Source organism: Macrobrachium nipponense, chromosome 25 (assembly GCF_015104395.2).
Source record: "Macrobrachium nipponense isolate FS-2020 chromosome 25, ASM1510439v2, whole genome shotgun sequence".
Lineage (NCBI taxonomy): Eukaryota > Metazoa > Arthropoda > Malacostraca > Decapoda > Palaemonidae > Macrobrachium > Macrobrachium nipponense.
This window is the reverse complement of record NC_087214.1, coordinates 73,878,003-73,898,152: the sequence shown is the minus strand read 5'-3', so window position 1 is coordinate 73,898,152 and position 20,150 is coordinate 73,878,003. Positions and strand designations below refer to the sequence as shown.

The window sequence follows — 20,150 nt, the reverse complement described above, 5'->3', positions numbered from 1 at the left end:
ACTCAATCAAGTTTGTCTATTGTTGGAATTTTTTTAAACAACCATTTTCTATCAAGAATATTGATGACTTAATTCTTAAGTTAGAACCAAAAAACATTTGCTTTACTTTCCTCCTTTGTGTCATTCTTTCAATATTAAAATTTTCTTCTACCTCCAAAAATTTAATGCATGTACTATCATTCAGAACATGGTAAAATTAGCCTATGATGCCCTACATGGTGCACTGAAAGCACTATACCCAAGGGAACTGCATCTAAAGGGCTTAACCAGTTCTCACTAATCTAGAGTAAAAAAAAACATCTGAAAGATTTAAAAGAAAATGTTCTTCAACTAGGAAGTGACCACTGCCATGAAATAGGAGTACTATTCTCAAACTCAGCACCCACCACTTGACATGAGGCACTGAAACCCAATTTCATCTGAAACCTAAATTACCTGGTGAGGCTTAACGTGCTTTGCCAGTTGCGGTGCTAGGAAAATGTCCTCCTCGCCTTCTGGGTGCCCTACATTGACCAAGACGCGGCCCTGCGCATCAGGGATGTTGAATGCGTCGTTAATGTGAGCTCCAGAGCTGGTCGTGTCCTCTATCTCCCCGTCGTCTTCGTCCGAGTGGTCGGAGAGGATGACGACATCAGAGTCCGACCCGGACTTTTCCTCCTCCCCTTCTCTCTCATCTCCTGATGACTTGGCTTCGTCTTCCTCCTCCTCCTCCTCTTCCTTTATTTCGTCCACCTTCTCCTGTTTCACCTTGATGACTTCTTCCTTCTCCTCCCCTTCAACCAATTCTTCTTCCTCCTCGCCGAGCTCTTCTTCAATTTCCTCCTCTTCTTCCAAACCTTCTAATTCCTCTTTTATTTTGCTGTCTTCACTCACATCCTTCATCTCCTCTTCTTCCTCTATCTCCTCCTCCTCCTCCTCTCTTCCTCCTCAGGAGCAAATTCTCCTGCCTCTGTAATTTCTGATCAAAAGACAATTAAAAATGAATGAACAAAGATGTATGGCATCTACATAAGTTAATAAACAATCCAATTCTACAAACACATAAACATGTATTACAAGAACTATCCAGGAATACTAATGAAAACTGTGACGAAATTATTTCTCATCCCATAAAATGAAAACATTTGCTATGATTCAGGCTCTCTTTTTAAAAGATTTTTGAATGGTAAAATTCCCTTTGTGCACAAAGATCACTGGTACCAAAACGCAGTACGTACCACCTTCACTTAGCCCTGATAATTAGAAAATGTTCTAGAAGTCAACTAGTCAGAGATTTAATACCTCAACAAGATACCTTTGATACAACTGACGAAAATATGGATATCATTATGTAAATTGAGCAATAAAAAGAAAATCGATTCATTAGGTATGACAGTACACTTACATATAACGGTAGGAATGTAGATGAAAAGTAAAATTTTAAATAATAAAAAAAGAGCTAAAAGAATAATTCTGTAGGTCAAAGGTCCCAGGTACACAAATGGCCTATTACTGAGTCGCTCATTGACCAAAACTGTAGTGTTAACCAACTAAGAAAGATCATGAATGCTCTCTTTCACGTATGCATGTTTCCATCCTACCTTGTTCAACTTCAGCTTGAACATCAGCGTCACTAGTATTTGCTTTTAGTCGAGGGGCATCCTCTTCAGACGACAGAACCACGATGTCCGAGTCATCCGAAGGTGCGGCAGTGCCAACTTGTACCTCTCCTTCGGCTTCACCTTCGCCTTCTGCTTCTTCTGCCTCTGCCTCCGCTTCTAGATTGCTGACTTCCGCTACTGCACTAACTTCTGCTACGAGACGTTCAACCTGGAAACGAGACAAAAGTTTTTGCATTGACATCTCTTCCGGATAAGAAATATAACAAAATAGGGGCATCACCATACTTATGAACTTTCATGGATTTTTATTAGAAAATTAATATTAATAATACATACTTACCTGTATAATTTACCTAGCCCTAAATCCCCAAAAACCGCACCAAAATTTACCACATTGGCAGCCCTGTTACCTACTATTCTGTCCGCCAGTTGGCAACACTGCTGTTGACAGTTACAAAACCTTCCCTTGAAAATCAATTGTGATAGGCAGATCGTGGGTGGGAGGGGTGGAACTAGATAAATTATACAGGTATTATTAATATTAATTTTATAATAAAAATTCCATATTAATAAACATTACCTTAATATAATTTATCGAGCCCGATTAACCACATTGAAAAGGAGGAGGTAATCTGAGTGCATCCCTTTCAGGCAGAATAGGACATAAAACAATCAAAGAAATATATATCATACATAGTTAAAAACTCAACCCAAAGTCCAAGATACTAAGAACTCAGTCTCCTACCATAATGCCACCAAACTGTGGTAGTAAAGGACAAGGAGTAAGTGCATAGTCAGTCCGTTTGTACAAAAGTCAGGTGACCAGTCAGACGAATCGAGGACAGCAAGGCTGCACCCTGATGACTTTATCAAGCACTACAATGACACCTGCTCTCTCACAAAGGTCTGGCACCAAGAGAGAGAAGGGGGTATTGACAATCTTTCCCTGAAGGATGAGTGCCTGGACTGCCTGGGCGATTCAAAGCTAAGCAAGTATTGGGGGTGTATCAACACAACCCAATGTCGCCAGCAGCGATATCGGCTCAAGAGCAACTCCCGAAGGACAAGTGCCTGACAATCCAAACTGGTCTCATGTTAAAAGATCATTGGAGGGTGTATCAATGCAACCGACTTCATCAACAAGAACCTCAGGGCTACTAAATGTCGCCTGATCTCGCACGAGTACCTGACTCTGAGAAAACAGTTGAGACAAAAAGTAGATGGTGAGCAAAGTCACCAGAAGACAGCAGACAATCCATCGACTAATTCCCTGTCCAGAAGGACAATGGAAGAAGCGTGAGTCGTCAGGACAAGCGAACCATTGGCAACCATTGGCTAGTCCTAGGTCGGCATCGACTTTGGGAGAAGTGTAGTCGCCAGTGCCATGTCAGTCTGACATGGCTGGTCCCATGTCAGACTGACAATGGAAGCAGCATGAGTTGTCAAGCGGCCAGTCCTTGTCATCAACAACGCCTAAATACCAAACTGCCTAATTCCCATTATAACTCAACCAAAAGCTGCCAAAAGTTATAATGCAAAAAAAAAAAAAAAAAATTAATAAATAAATAAAAAAAAAACAGGTAGCAACTAAACATAAAACAGGAAGACTACCTAATTCTTCTGTCTGACGACCTGTCGTGCCATCACCAACGGGCCCAAAGAACGAAGGTCGCCTGGAACTAAAGAAATATCCCTCAAGTAAAAAGAGGGAAAAACAGAATTAGAATGCCACATCGCCGCCTCAAGCACCTTGGCGACTGAGACGTTCTTCATAAAAGCTACTGATGTAGCAGCTGCTCTAATACTGTGTGCTCTCGGCGACTGGCCTTCACAGGCAGCCGAACTGCCAGTTTTAACAATAAGGTCTCTGAGAAAAAAAGGATAAACCATTCTTTGATATAGGTCTCTTGACATTTTGGGGTGAAACAAACAGATGACAGGGACGACCCTGAATGTCCTTTATGTGGCGTAAATAGCATGAGAGTGCCCTAACAGGGCAAAGAAGTAATTCCTCATTTAAATTACCGACAAAGTCGACCAGCAACTTCAGAACAAAAGACCTGGGAATGGGATTATGAGACGATTCAGTCTTTGCGACAAATTCGGGAAGGTATGACAAAATCATGTCTTATCCAGATCTAGCAACCAGAAAAGTGTGTGCTTGCAGTTCACCCACCCTCTTGGCTGTAGCCAGCGAGACAAGGAAGAATGTCTTAGAAGAGAGGTCCCTAAAATCGGCTCAAACGGAGGGAACCTTAAGGCTTGAAGGACTTTATTAACGTCCAATGTCGGAGGAGAACACTACGGACTGGGTTGAGATAGGGAAAAAGATTGAATCAAATCTCTAATAACATAAGATGAAGAGATTTCAGGGAGCCTAGCCTTAAAAACATAGGAAAGCATCGACCTATAACCCTTAATGCACAAAGTGACAGGTCCCTGTCATGATGTAAATGAACTAAAAACTCCGCTACTTTCAGTAAGGAAGGTCTAGAAATTGAATGCCCTCGAGACCTACACCGTCTGAAAACCGACCATTTAGTCTGATAATTAACTCTGGTTGATTGCTGTCTGGCAAGAACTAACTGTCGTGCCACTCTGGAGGAGAACCCTTCGTGCTTGGAAAATCTTCTGACAGTCTCCAGGCATGAAGAGGAAGCATGTGGAGCCTCTGATGGAACCAATGAAAATGGGGTTGTTTGAGAAGATCTGGTCTTTCTGTCAGATGAATGGGAGGCTCCACCAGTGCTTCCAGTAGGTCGGGAAACCACTCTTTCTGTGGCCAGAAAGGGGCGATCAAGGTGAAATCCAGACGCTTGGTTGCCCTCACTTTGTTGAGGACTGACCTCACCAGAGCGAACGGAGGAAATGCATAGGCTTGAAGGCTCTCCCAGTCCTGCAAAAGAGCGTCTGTCCCGGCACTCTGAGGAGTCTGATAAGGGGTGAAGAAGATCTGGCACTGAAAATTCAGTGGGGTGGCAAACAGATCAACTGTGACAGGCCACTTCTTCCTGAGGCTGTCGAAGACTTCCTGGCAGTGTCCATTCCGACCATTGAACTTCGTTCGGTCTCGACAAGGTGTCTGCTAAGACGTTGTGATGGCCCAGGATAAACTGAGGGAGACCAACATAATCCTCCTGTCTTCTGCCCAACACAGGATTGATTGGGCTTCTTGAGTGAGAAGGTCCGACTGTGTGCCACCTTGGTTTCTGAAGTACGAGACTGCTGTGGTGTTGTTGACGAAGATCGCGACAACCGACTCCGACAACTGATCCTGAAATGAAAGAAGGCCTAGGTACACTGCCCTTAGTTCCTTCCAAATTATTGACATGATCCTCTCTTCCTCTGACCAAAGGCCCGAAGCGGCTTTGGAGCCCAGGTGCGCGCCGCAACCTTGATCCGAGGCGTCTGACCAAAACATTAGGTCCAGCGGAACTGAAAGAAGAGACGTCCCTGACTTGAGGTGGTGAACTTGCATCCACCAACAGAGATCCCTCAGACATTGTGGAGAGGAGGCAACTATCATGTCCGAGATCCCACGACTGGCGAAGTGTCGACTGAAGGGACCTCATTCTGAGACGACCTCTGGAAACCAGTTGGATGAGGGATGACAAATGGCCCAGGAGAGTCCTTCAAAGAGAAAGTGGCTGCATTATGGAGGACAAAAATTCTTTGACCAGACTTAGAACTTGTCTACCCGTTTCTGAGTGGGAGAAGCCCTCAAAATCTGGGAATTCAAAACAAACCCAGATAAGTCATGATCTGGCAAGGGATTAGACTGGACTTGTCGAAGTTGACACGAATGCCCTACTCGACACAAAGAGACAGAACTATCTCCCTTGACCGGAGACATTTCTCTAGAGATTCGGCCTGGACTAGCCAATCATCCACATACCAAAGCATCCTTACATTTAACTGATGCAGAATAGCCGAAACAGGAGCCATCACCCGAGAAAAGACCTGTGGAGCAGTGGTGAGGCCGAAGCAAAGGGTCTTGAATCAGAAAACTCCCGAGTCTGTGAAAGACTGAAGGTAAGGTCTGCTCTTTGGATGGATGGGGATTCGCAGATGCGCATCCTGCAGATTGATGGAAATCATCCAGTCACCCCCCCTGACGGATGAAAGAACAGTCTGAACCGTCTCCATCCGGAACTTGGACTTCAAGAATGAACTTGTTCAAGACTGAAAGATCTATGATGGGGCGCCAGGCACCTGAGGCCTTTAGAACTACAAACACCCGTGAGTAAATCCCAAGAGGAGGAGGAGCTTGCTCTATGACATCCTTCTGCAAGAGGGCCAAAAGTTCTTTCTCCAAGGCTTGACCCCTGATTGAGTGAGGGGAATAACTGCTGAACTTGAGAGGACGATTGGAAGGTGGAGGTCTCGAAACAAAAGGGATCTTGTAACCTACCTTCAGGACCTCCACTACCCAAGTATTCACTGCTCTCTCTTGCCAAGCTGACCAAAGGCAAGAGAGACAAGCTCCTACTGCGGTCTCCGGGCAAGGTAATGACTCCTACTTCAGAAAATTCTTACGCATAGATAAGGAAGAAGAAAGTGGTCCTCCTGGAGGTTGAGCTCTTCCTCTGCCCTTAGATCCATGCCAAGAACCTCTCCCACATTTCAAAGGGTGAGCACCAGAGGAGGAAGTTGAGGCGCTAGAAACCTGAGATGTACTCAGGAAAAACAAGCCAGAAGAAAGAGGTTGTTGGGCTGCAGCAGAAGGTACGGATCTGGCACTAAACTTACGCTTACTCCTTGAAGAAACGGGAGGAAAACCCGAGGAAAAAGCTCTTGATACGGCACAGTGAGCTTGGGAAGAGGCATCACCTTGATGTTCCTTCAAAACTTCAGAAAGCACAGACAGATCACATAGGGAATCACCAAAAGGAGAAGATGACAATAAACGGTTTCTCTGAATCTCTGAAACAGAAGAGGGTAACTGCGACAAATACAGGTTACGCCTTAGAGAAACAAGAAAAGCCTGCATTGAAGCGGCAAGCTCGTTCTGATGTACAGAAGCAATTGAAATAGACAAGCAGCATTTCTCAAAAAGAGGAGCATCGGGAGGAACAAACCCATGAATCCTTGATATACATTAAAAGACCTTCGAGGACCCACATATTGAAGGATTGAGCTTCTTGAAAGGAGCTCATAACAGACTCTATGGCAATAAAGTCTTCGATCGAGCCAGAGACCGATGCCTTGGAAAGCAAAGGTCGACCCGAAAGTCGGACAAAATCAGGATTTGGTTTGGGGGGTCAAGAGAATGAAGTACATATCATACGCCACCTGATAAACCCCTCTCCGGTGTCGTAGAAGAGAAGAGAGCTTCCTCTTCTCTTCCCTGATCACCTTCGAAAGTTTAGCGGCGATGTCCGCCCTCACTTTCGCGAACCTCTGAGCAAGGGTTAAACGTAAAAATTCCCGCAACCGGGAAGGACCGTCAAGAAAAATCCCTTCTGCAATACAATGAGGCGGAGGCTGCTTCTGCTCTTTAGGCCACGCCTGAGGAAGAAAACTCAAAATTAAATTAAAAAAAAGTTTCTTGAACTCGACATCATCACCGCTGTTCAAGAATCGATATCACGCAAATCCACGTCATCATCATCATCATCGTCAGATCCTAACTGAGAAGCTTCCCCTGAAATAAGATCCTGACGACTAGCTGTCTTAGGTCTAACACTAATACCCCTCCCCCCTTCTCCTAAATAAGCGCCCTTTGGCACCATTATGAGACTAACAGGGGACACACTGCGTAAAGAATTGTCAGGTACCTGCCCGGACCGGATCCCCATAGACCTTCGCCATGACAGGGTTCACAAGCCGGGGTATCTGTTGGACTGTTACCCATGGTGCTGTCAACAAGTACCTGACGGGGAGCTGAAAATGAATCTAAAAGTGTTAGACATTCTAGTAAAAGCTACTTCAAAATTCTCTGACAGCTTGTTAAACTTGGCTGAAATGTCTCTATCTAAACTAAGCTGTTATGTTTCAAATTTCTTCTTCCAATTAGTAAACTTCATTAGTTACCAGTTGTACAGGTGGAAAAGCATCAATTAATTCGGAATCGGAATCACACGATACCGAAACCATGGGCGCACAAGTCAAGGAAATCATTAGATACAGGTCTAGCTATTGATTTCTTTTTCTCCGTAATCAATCTTTTATGCTGCATGATTGATTGATTGTGGGTTATCTGGCGTTACAACTACCAGGGTCACCAACGCCGTTATGCTGCATGATTCTTTGATGTTTCATATAAGTCATTATGTCTTCGTCAGACCAAGGCTTACATAAGTCGCAACGAGAAGTCACAAGCCTGTTCATGACAAGAGCTACAAAAGTCATAAGGTTCATACTGCCTGCTACTTATCCTTGTCCCACAAGCCGGGCAATTCCTGATGTTGCTGGCAGAAGGAAGAATCGAATTTATCTTGGCAATCCATTGGACTGTTGGACAGGTCACGTAATTCCAGGTTGCACAAAAGTTTGTAATATAAAATAAATACCACAATAGAAATAAAAGTTAATTCACTAATTTCGTGGATACAATATGTGAGTGGTAATTAACCCTCTTATGCGGGAGCGGTAAATAAAAAATTGTCTCCCGTAGCCGGAGGGGTTTCGGAGTGAGCGCGGAAGCGGAAAAAATATTTTTTCAAAAAATCACAGTGCGCTTAGTTTTCAAGATTAAGAGTTCATTTTTGGCTCCTTTTTTGTCATTGCCTGAAGTTTAGTATGCAACCATCAGAAATGAAAAAATTATCATTATCATATATAAATAATGCGATATATGATAGCGCAAAAACGAAATTTCATATATAATTGTATTCAAATCGCGCTGTGCGCAAAACGTTTAAAGGTAACAAGTTACTTTTTTTCGTTGTAATGTACACTAAATTGCGATCATTTTGGTATATAACACATTGTAAAACGATAAAAGCAACACAGGGAAAATATTATCACAAAATAATGCATGAATTCGTAACGCGCGGACGTAAACAAATATTTTTTTCAAAAATTCACCATAAATCTAAATATTGTCCTAGAGACTTCCAATTTCTTTCAAAATGAAGACAAATGATTGAATATTACTATACTGTAAGAGTATTAGCTTACAATTGCAGTTTTCGACCATATCTGACGAGTTAAATTTGACCGAATGTCAAATTTTTTTATATATATATTTTTTATATGCAATTATTTCAGAAATAAGAAAAGCTACAACCTTCAAATATTTTTAGTTTTATTCTACATGAAATTGCGCACATTTTCATATATAAAACTCTATGAAATGCCTAATATGAAACGGAGCAAATATTCCGAGAATGGGACGTACGCATTTCGGAGATTTGTGGCGGAGAATCCGCGCGCGGAGAGAAGGAAAGATTTTTTTTTTAATTCACCATAAATCTAAATATTTTGCTAGAGACTTCGAATTTGTTTAAAGATGAAGATAAATGACTGAATATTACTAGACTGTAAGAGTTTTAGCTTACAATTGCGTTTTTCGACCATTTCGGTAGAGTCAAAGTTGACCGAACGTGGTTTTTTTTCTATATATCGTGATTTATATGCAAATATTTCAAAAATGAGAAAAGCTACAACCGTAAATTATTTTTTGTTGTATTCTACATGAAATTGCTCATATTTTCATATATAAAACTTTATGTAACGGCTGATTTAAAATGGTGCAAACATTACCACAATCGCACGTATGATTTTTTCGGAAGAGTTACCGCGCGGACGTAAAGAAAATGACAATTTGTCCAAAATTGCATTTTTCCTAACTATACAAACCTGAGGTCCTTTTACACATAGTCCCACCTCATGCCACCCCTCACTCTGCAGTTTTTGCTTGGGCCAAAAGCAAAAGTGATTTGTTTACCTCCCAGTCGCGCGCGCGCGCCTGTCGGACAAGCAGTTAACTACCGAACCCCTTGTTCGAAAGCTTACGACCTATCCAGCTGCCGCTAGTACCTTCCTATTGTAAAAGGACCTCAGGTTTGTATAGTTAGGAAAAATGCAATTTTGGACAAATTGTCATTTGTTCCGACACGGCATACAAACCTTCGGTCCTTTTACAATAGGAAGACTCACTTCTTGGTGGGAGGAATCTGAGTCTTTTGTGAACAGACTGGTGTTCGCCCAACCTTGGAATGCCTCCCTGGTCGTAAGAGCGAGGGAGGGATCCAAGCCTCTGTCCGATTGATCGGGGTGTGCACCGCAGGATCAATGGTCAGACCTCTGGACCAAGTACTAAGAGAGAGGCAAGCGTATCTCTTCGTACCAGCAAACAAGAACAAGTTCCTATTTGCAAGAGGCAACATAAAGTTATGGTTTGTCTCTTGTTGGCATCCACTTCCCCCCCCTTGTAGGAGGAAGTGGTGGATATTCGCTCCCATCCCTAGTGAAAGGGATAGGATGGGGCTCTGTCGAGTAGCTCACCGGCATCTCGTCCTTATCCAGCAAGGTGATGACCGTATCCCTCTACCCACAGGTAGAGGGGGAGAAAAAGATAGGAAGAGAAGCCAGTCACTCTCTCATTCACTTATCCATTCTTACAGTCACACCAGGACTCGATGCTGTTCAGCCTGCTAGGGTCTGGGTTAGCTACACAACGTGTTGAGCAGCCACCACGGGTCCCAAGGAAAACGATCCAAGGACCTGTGGGCAATATCCAAAAGGTAGAAGGAGGTGCCAGTGGTCTGGTTGTACCAGACCCCTGCCTTCAGTACCTGCGCCACGGAGAAGTTCTTGTGTAACTCGAGGGAGTGTACTTCTAGGTCATCTTGGTGCTGACGAAGAGTCTTCAACACTCAGCCTGGGATGTCGAGTTTCTTCAGAAAGCGCGGTCGCGCTTTCACAGGACAAAGCAGCATCTCCTTCGCATCGAAGGCGGTGAAGTCCATTAGGGAGGGGATTGTGAAGTACTCTAACCGATCGTCAGGAACCGAAGGGTTCAGAGTCTTCGCTACGAATTCGGTACGAAATCGAGCGTCACGAATCCCCATCCCCTGGATGCTTGACTTCGCAGGAAAAGTCATGCAATTACCTCAGAGGAAAAGAAGGGAATGGTCGTATGACCTATCCCTCTTCTCGACTTCGGTGATGTCCTGTACCCATACTGGTCTATCCGTCTGCAGCGAAGTTGTTCTTCTCGGTAGTGGATAGGACACCGACACTCAATGGTGGGTGTCGATGGTATGGGTACTGTGACAAGCCGTTAGGACGAAGAAAAGACTGTTATGGAACAACCGAACTAAGTCCACAGCGAAGTTCGTAACAGACTTGGGCGCTCTGACAGCTGCCGACTGACTGCGTTCGGTAGGAGGCAAGTTGTCCAAGCACCCGAGCAAGTCACGTGACCTTCGCCTTAAAAGGGTTATGCCAAGAGACTAAACAAATAATTTGTTCGTCACCGATGCCAGAAGGCAAGGTGATGACTCTCTTAAGGCATGTGCCCAACAGGCGAAAGTCAATTGCCTTCTAGAGACCGAGGTCCCTGATGGCAAGATATCTCATAGTATAGTTGATTCTCGGCTAAGGAGAAACAACACTATGTGTCGTTGAAGACGAAGGTGTACAGAAAATGCAACCTACGTCTTCACAGCTGAACCGAGAGAAGGATTCTCAAGATTCTGAACCTGTGCTACAAAGACTGAGAACGCTAACCGCTATTCATTGCTGTCCGGTGAGGATCGTAGTTGCAATAAAAGCGGAGCGCTTTTCAGTAATGAAGACAAGGAAATACTGCCTGAAGAACTGCTTCTCATGGGCTGAACATTTGGAAGTAGAGCTGTCAGGTCGGAGAGTAGGCGATGTCTTCTGACATATCTGTTAATTCGGGGCGAGCGAGCAATGAATAATTGCACACCTACGAATACGAGATATTTTGAAGACAAACTCAGATGTCTGCAAAAATCATTCGCATTATCGCGGTGCGATGCAGCGGGTGACTAGTACAGACTTCTGTTACCGTGCGGTAAACAGAAAGATGAAAGAGTCCAAGAGATATCTCTGTTGAAAATTCTCGCAATGTCGAAGGCGATGAAATCGAGCGTCACAGCAGTAGATGGTCCTTCATTATTGCGAGAATCCCCGTTAATCAGAGACCTAAGTCCATGATTGTTGGGCAGAGATACGGTTCGGTAGTCAATCAAACCAGGGAAGAGAGAGACGTAACCGACCGTTCATCTCCGAGACCTAGCTGATACTGAGCCACTATCAGGCAGTTCAATACGCAGTAGCTCTCGGTGACTCGTCATCCTGAGTTGCCAGGTAATCCATTATTCCACGAAGGAATGCGTTCGGCTAGAACCATCGAGCATAAAGAATACGCTCGAGCAATTATATTTAACCGAAACGGATTTCGGTAAATACAAAAGCTGATTTGGTGTTGTCATGACAATACCAAGTATCTAAAATCGAAACTGATAACTGCTGGGAGGTTGCAGGCAACCCCGAGTTGCAGTTCAATTAAGATACAATTCGTCTCGGTCACAAACCGTAGAGTTAACTACGGTATGCGCCTACCCCCCGGACAATTCAACTGTTAAAAGAATCATGTCGCGAGGGTAATATACGTAGTATATTTGTAGGTTCTGTACCACGACCTCCATCCTAAATTCTTTTCCTCTCGAGGAATGAGAATAAGGATTGGAGATCGACCGCCTTCGTTCTCTAGTCAAGAGAGTGAAGGAGAAGTCTTTCCCAAAGGAAAGCTTCAATGGTGAACAGAATACCGAAGACGATAGTTCAAGCCAAACTGGAAGTTCCCGTCCGTTCTTCTCTATTCCAGGTTAATCGCCTACTGTGAGATACTCTTCTTTCCGCAGCAGTCTTCTTCCAAATGCTAGAAATTACAGGAATTCGAGCATAAGCGAGGTTCCCGATTATCGTGTAACAATTATCGGGATTCTCGCTCACTTTGGACCGTGGTCTCGCCTAAGTGTTTGGAGATCGTAAAAAACTCGAACACTCTGAGTGCGCTAGAATTCTAAGCACTCTGCGAAACCCCCCACCGAATTCGTCAAACGATATCGGCTGGTGGTCCTCTCGATTCCCGTAGAAATCGAGAAAGGGGCAGATCCCTCCTCAATGACCGGGGCTTACGTCAGGTAGGACCCGAAGGTCCCCCGGTAGCGCAGCCCCTAACGTGGGATCTTACAGAGAAATCTCTGTAGGATCCCTCCCCTTTCCCTCGTAGCCGTAAGGAGAGAGGGAATGGGGGAGGAATTGGATACTGGCTCGCCTTCCCAGCGGAACTAGCAGTTGGAGAAGAAAAGGAGCAGCCATCGCCTTACGGCGATGGCCTCTCAGAGCCTGGGAAAACGTATCGTCAGGAGAAAACGTTTTCCCGAGGAGGGTTACGAACTCATACTGTAGGTAAGTGTCTGCCGCCACTGTGAACGTCGTCTGGGTGGGGCTGATCGACACCTGACAGGAGAGAGCCGATACCGTCCTCCGACTCATTCCAGTCCTCGTCGAGGTCGAAACCTCAGAGGACCGAAGGGGTATTCAAATACGGTGTCCGAAGACACGTAGAAACGCCTCTGTCGCAGTAGACCTTACCTTACCTTACCTTACATCTTGTTCGGGTTGCCCCAGGTCCCTCAGTGTGAGGCACCTCTAATGTCTACCAGAGAGTTGCTAGTACATCTTCCGGTATATTTTGCATCTTCCAATCTTGGATGGTCTGGGATGCAGTTTAGATATTTGTCGAGCTTATTCTTAAACACATCTACGCTCACTCCTGATATATTCCTCAGATGAGCTGGCAACGCATTGAATAGACGCTGCATTATCGATGCTGGTGCGTAGTGGATTAATGTCCTGTGTGCTTTCCTTATTTTTCCTGGTATAGTTTTGGGCACTATTAATCTACCTCTGCTTGCTCTTTCTGATATTTTTAGTTCCATGATATTTTCTGCTATTCCTTCTATCTGTTTCCATGCCTGAATTATCATGTAGCGTTCTCTTCTCTTTCTAGACTATATAATTTTAAGAATTGTAGTCTTTCCCAGTAGTCTAGGTCCTTAACTTCTTCTATTCTAGCTGTAAAGGACCTTTGTACACTCTCTATTTGTGCAATATCCTTTTGATAGTGTGGGTACCATATCATATTGCAATATTCAAGTGGACTACGAACATATGTTTTATAAAGCATAATCATGTGTTCAGCTTTTCTTGTTTTGAAGTGCCGTAACAACATTCCCATTTTTGCTTTACATTTTGCCAACAGAGTTGCTATTTGATCATTGCATAACATGTTCCTATTCATCATCACACCAAGGTCTTTAACTGCTTCCTTATTTGTGATGGTCTCATTATTAGGTCCCTTATATGCATATAGCTTTCTTTCTCTGTCTCCATAATTTATTGATTCAAATTTATCAGAGTTAAATACCATCCTATTTACCTCTGCCCAATCATATACTTTGTTAAGGTCTCTTTGTAGAGCGTTCCTATCTTCATCACAAGTAATTCTCTACTTATTCTAGTGTCATCTGCGAAAACTACTCACTACCGAATCCTTAACATTATTGTCTATGTCTTCAATCATAATAACAAACAGTATTGCAGCTAACACCGTACCTTGCGGCACACCGGATATTACCTTGGCTTCATCCGATTTCTCGTCGTTTGCAATAACTATCTGTTTTCTGTTGTGTAAAAATTCTTTTAACCATCTTCCTACTTTATCCACGATATTGTGTTTTCTAATTTTCTTCGCTAATATATTATGGTCTACTTTATCAAAAGCTTTTGCAAAGTCTAAATAAACCACATCTGTTTCATTTCCGCTTTTCATATTTTGAATATGTTCTCACGGTGGACTAACAGTTGGGTTTGTGTACTTTTTCCGGGTACGAAACCATGTTGTCCTTTATTAAACAAATTATTTTTTATTAAATGTTTCATAATATTTTTCTTCATTACCCTTTCATACACTTTCATAATATGTGATGTTAGACTCACAGGCCTATAATTACTTGCCTCTAGTCTTGATCCACTTTTGAAAGTAGGGGTAATATATGCTAATTTGTGCTCATCATAAATCTTGCCTGTATCTACACTTTGTCTTAATAATATTGCAAGTGGCTTTGCGATAGAATGAACTACTTTCTTTAACAAAATAGCAGGAATTCCATCAGGCCCTGCAGCAGCTCCATTTTTATTTCATTAATAGCCTGCACAATATCAGCTTCATTAATATCTATGTCAGCTAAATATTCACTATTTTCATCCCTTACTTCTATATCATTATCTTCATTATCTATTCTAGGGGTGAATTCTCTCTTATATCGTTCTGCCAGTATGTTGCAAATTCCTTTTTTCATTCGTTAATCTCCCTTCAATTCTCAGAGGGCCTATTTCTATTCTTCTTTTATTCATCTTCTTCGCATATGAGTATAATAGTTTGGGGTTTTGCTTGATATTTAATAGGGTTTTTTCTTCCAAGTCCCGTTTTTCATTTTCTTTTGATTGTATAATCTTTTGTTCTGCATTTTCTATCTTACTTTTTAGTTCTATAACTTTCCATGCATTTATTTCTTTTGCAAGACCTTTTTTCCACTTTCTGATTTTCTGGAACAAGATCCTTCTGTCTCTTGGTATGCATGAATGATGTTTACTTTTCTTCTTCGGTATATATTTTTTCCACTATTTTCTCCAATATTTTATATAATATCTCCGTATTTACCCTTATGTCATCACTTACGAAAATGTTATCCCAATCTTTGTTTAATTCTTCATTAATTTCTGACCATTTTATATTTTTACTGTAGAAGTTGTATTTTCCATATCCTTCCACTTTTTCATTTCTTGCTTATCTCTATTTTCACTTGCTTTGGAATGTACTGTTAATTCTATGACATTATGGTCTGAAATACTCGCATTATAAACTATTATTTCTTTAACATAATTCATCTCGTTCACAAATACTAGGTCTAAAGTATTTTCCTTTCTTGTTGGCAGGTGATTTATTTGTTGAATGTTGTATTCTAGTAGCATATCTAATAGCTTTTCAAATTGCCTCTTATCTTCTGCACTACTATTACTCTCTTTTTTATATGTATAAGTACAACCACAATCTCCTATTCGTTCTTTCCATTCTACGAAAGGAAAGTTGAAGTCACCAGATAGGAGAATAGTCCAGTCCTTGTGATTTCTACATATATCATCCAATTTTTCAATTATTAAGTCAAACTCTTTAGTATTAGGAGGTCTATATATTACTATGTTCATCAATTTTTCAGATTCAAATTCTACCGCTATTAGTTCACATTCTGAGTTACTATATTTCTCATATATTTTTCCTTGTTTTTTGTCTTTCCCATATATTGCGGTTCCCCCTTGATTCCTATTTTTTCTATCTGATCTATAAGTTTGGAACCCTTTTATTTGATCATCATTCCCAGTCTCTTGGGAATACCAGGTTTCACTTATATTCATTATATCTATTTTCTTTTCATTTTGGGTTAGTTCTTCTAAGTACTCTATTTTTCTTTTTGAGTTACTCGTAACTAAACCCTGCGCATTCATCACTATGATGGTTTGCGTGTTTTCTCCTTCATTTAATACTGGTAGTAATAAGGATTTTCCCATGTCTCTTTCCTGTTCTGGTATGTTGTTCTTTTTTTCATTTCCAGAAATTCTGACATTAAAAAATCCAACTTTTCCATAATATTTGATCTTCCTTCATCATAATTATTCATTTTGTTGTTTTTGAAATCTGCAATTTCTTTCCTCCGTTTCTGCAATATCCTCTTGCATAATAAATACAGTTATTATCTCTTGAGTAGAATTTCGGTGCTGATGCTTTGAAATTTTTTGCTGACACCTCTGCATATCTCATTGGTGGTTTGCTTTTCTCTTTTACCTGATATTCTTGATTTCTCTCTTTATTTGTTTCTTTCTTATTTTGGATTTTATTACTTGGTTGGTTATTTATTTGATTATGATTCATGGCTACAGGGTGCATATATTTGCATTTTTTGTCGAACTTACATCCTTTTCCTTCTTTTAGGTTTTTACATATTTTTGGATGCAGATCTCTGCAATCATCCCCATATCCATCTAAGTATGCACATTTACCATATATTTCATAGTTTTGACATATCTTAGGATGTTTGTAGTAACATCTTTCTCCAAATCTGCAATTCCCTCTTTTCAAAAGGTTGCAGATTTTGTCTTTCTTGTCTATTTTTTCCTCTTTCCCGTCATTGTATAGATCTGGGTAGAGCCTCTTCGGGATTTGCTTTTCTGTTGTCATATCGTAATTTATTTCTTCGTAGGTATGCTGCTTTATTGCCTCATATGTAGTATCAATGAGTATCTCTGCATCCAATACTTTTGTTATCTTGTTCTTTGTTTTCCTTCTTATTTTTTTCTGTCATTTCATTTTGTTTACTTCTCTTCCGTTTTCCTCTTCTTCTTTTTCTTCTTCTTCTTCCTCTTCTCTTCTTCTTCATCCTCAACTATTTGTACATTCAATCTTGATTTAATAACATTGTCTATCCATGATAGACATGTTGAACAAAAAATTCTTGTATCTTTTCTCAAATCTTGTATTACCTCAGCACACTGTGGATGGGTCGGAATGTTGCATGCAGCACATTTTCTGATTAGGTTTTGTGGATTGACTATGCTATACCAAACCTTACACAGTTTGCATGCTTTTGGCATTCTTTTTCCTAATGCATCAATTAGGATATTCACAAGATTCACCTTATTAATTTTCTTTGTCGGAATATGTTGGTTTATGTATATTTTCTTTATGAGTCTCTTGACCACTTGGATTTTATTTGGAACTTCTTCAATTATTTTCAAGATGTTTTCATTAGATTTGTTCCAGTTTGAAGGATTATATCCTTCTAATATATCTATGAATGCTTTTGTATCTTTTTGGTTAGGACTGTTGCTGATTTCATAGATGAGAAATGCCAGTTCCCTTCCTGCTACCTCATCGTATTGCGAATCTGCTAAACACGCCAAATTACGCCACCTCTTCCCGCAGTTGGAACTTACTGCCATCTTGTTCTGATTTATAGTATTACACTTGATAAACTAACTTAGAAGACGCTTTATCCTACTATTTTCACACTAATCTTATCACCGATAGTTCACGAACACTTCTAGATATTTCTCAAATTCTAGTCGTATGTTAAACTTGTGATATCTGTTGATTAATCTGACTTCACGCGGGTACGTCTCACCAAGCAAGATGGCTACTACTGAGAGGAGGTGAAGTAGCTTGTTCGACCGGCCAGAACTGAGAGAGCCTTCTTGTCCGGAGACGAGAGACTACCTGGTTCAACACAGTCGGCAAGCTCCGATCGCGGCAGACCCACCGTCGATTTGGGTTCCCTCTCGGGCCCCAAAACGACTCGAGCCGAGACGTGGCTCTGCTGGTGGGAGCGGCGATCCTTCCCCGAGGTCGTTGTGCTGACGAATCAGCGCCATAACCTCGGCAAAGTTCCTCTGGATCTCGGAAGTCACAGCATCTTGCATAGTGGGACCGTTAAGCCCTTCGAACAAGAGCATATTCCGAGAACCTTCCTCCTAAGAAGGGGGAACAGCGACAGCCCTCTCGGTCTTCTCCATCCACTTGCGCATACGTCCTGGCCGGTCCAAGAACCATGCCTGGCACGTAGGGCGTCGTGGTGGGATCATGAGGGGCGCACCCCTCACGATCACTCCTCAATACCTCGCTCCTCCGGTGTAACCCGAGGAGGTTGAAGGTACGGGAGAGGCAGACCTGACGCTCCCTCCTCGCTCGCTGGCAGAACCAGCAGGCTTGGAGGGCTGCACGCGATCGTCAACCCGCGGTGGCGATCGAGCTGCAGGCCTGGTCGAACCGTCTCGCTGTGGAGAACGGCTGGACTGAGCACAGCGGCCCCGATCTCGAGTGTCAGAAGAGCTGGTGCTGGTTGCCGTACCCGATCGCTCTCTGTGAGAGCGACGGTCAGGCGACCTGCAGGCTCCACTGTCACAGTGAGACCGGTGCTTGTCCTCACGGCACGTCACGTCGCTGGTTCCAGCCGTGGCTGGTACCGGCGAACGGGAGGACCTCTTCCCAGCCTCAGCCCGTGGCCGGTCGTGGACCGTCACGTCCCCGGGTAGCCAGCTGGTCGCCGCGAGAGCGAGAGCTGGTCTGGTGAGAGTCGCGTGAGCGGCTGTCACCAGTCTTCCGCTCCGTGCCGTGAACCTGACGCTGAGCGAGCTCCGAGGTCTGGTTCCTGGCTGCACGGTCGCTGGTAGGCGACCGTACACTCGGTACCTCCCGCGAACGAGAGGACGAGACGGACCCTGATGCAGTGGCAGAACCACTGACACCAGGCGAGGAAGTACCGGTGTTAGCCGGTACTCCTCTGGTCCCCGTAGTCTTCTTCCTTGCGGAAGAAGAAGAGGGCGGGCCCGCTCCGAAGGAGCAGGAGGACCAGCGGAAGGAACCCTCCCGTCCCACCGAGGTGAGACGGGTCCCGAGAAGCTCCCGAGGGAGACTTCTTAGGAGGGAGGAGGCAACCTTCTTCTTCCTCGGCTGTGAAGCCTTAGAAGTCGAAGGGGAAGAGGCGGCAGCCGACGACGATGAAGAAGATGAAGACGACGACGACGACACCTTCCTCCTCTTCTTCGTCAGCTTCCTCAGGACAGACGTAAGATCTGCCATCCAGGGCGGAGCCGGGGCTGCTGTAGCCGAAGCCACAGGGCCCGGACGCACCTGTACAGACAGACCATAGTCTGGGGTAGTACCACCACGAACAGGGACGACGTCAGCAGGTATGGGCATCTCAGGAACAGCAGGCACAGCCAGCACAGCATCGGTAGGGACAGCCAGCGCAGCAACGGCAGGGACAGCCAGCGCAGCAACGGCAGGGACAGCCAGCGCAGCAACTGCATGGACAGTCAGCCCAGAATCGGCAGGTACGGCAGGCAGCACCGGAAACACAGGAAGTGGAGCAGCAGCCAGCAACATCCTGGTACCGGCGGCAGGTCCAGGGGCGAGCTCTAGGGCAGCGGAAGTGTGGTCGCTGCAGCGCGGCAACCACGAGCGGCGGCGGCACGCCCCCCTCTCGGTACGGCGAACGGCACTTCACAGCGGCTGTAGGCAAGACTGTTACCACGTGAGGCGAGTACACCAGGTGAGGAGGGACGTCGTCACCTGGAGCGTGGTCACCACTCCATGGGTGACCGCAGTAGGCCCAGACATAGAACCGCAGCCCCTGGACACTAGCACGCCCTGCAAATGGAAGGACGCCCATACCTCACCAAGGTCCACCCTCGTGGCAGTAGCACCTGCGGAAATAACAGTAGTAGCGATTAGTGGGGGGGAAGTCCCCTCGCGCGGGGGGGTGAGCCCTCTCCGAACGAGTGGAATACCCGAATACAATTGTACATCGGGCACCGAGCGCCCTCCCCCGCGCTCGACGGATCGGGCGAGGAGAAGAACGCCGATAACCTCCCCCCCCCCCCCCCCAACCCCCCCGGGGAAGGGCCATCTGTGGGAGCTGAGCGGGGGGGGGGGGGGGGGGGTTCTCGTTC

General features: G+C 44.0%; 1 protein-coding gene across 1 annotated transcript in view; it reads right to left on the bottom strand.

Annotated features, from left to right (window-relative positions):
* LOC135199536 (uncharacterized) overlaps positions 1-20,150 on the bottom strand; it is a 71,241-nt gene that overhangs the window by 14,579 nt on the left and 36,512 nt on the right. Inside the window, exons 3-4 of the mRNA XM_064227679.1 lie at positions 1,581-1,809; positions 436-896 (exon numbers count right to left, since the gene is read on the bottom strand). Coding sequence (XP_064083749.1) covers positions 436-896; positions 1,581-1,809 — 690 coding nt within the window. The remainder of the gene's footprint in view (positions 1-435; positions 897-1,580; positions 1,810-20,150) is intronic.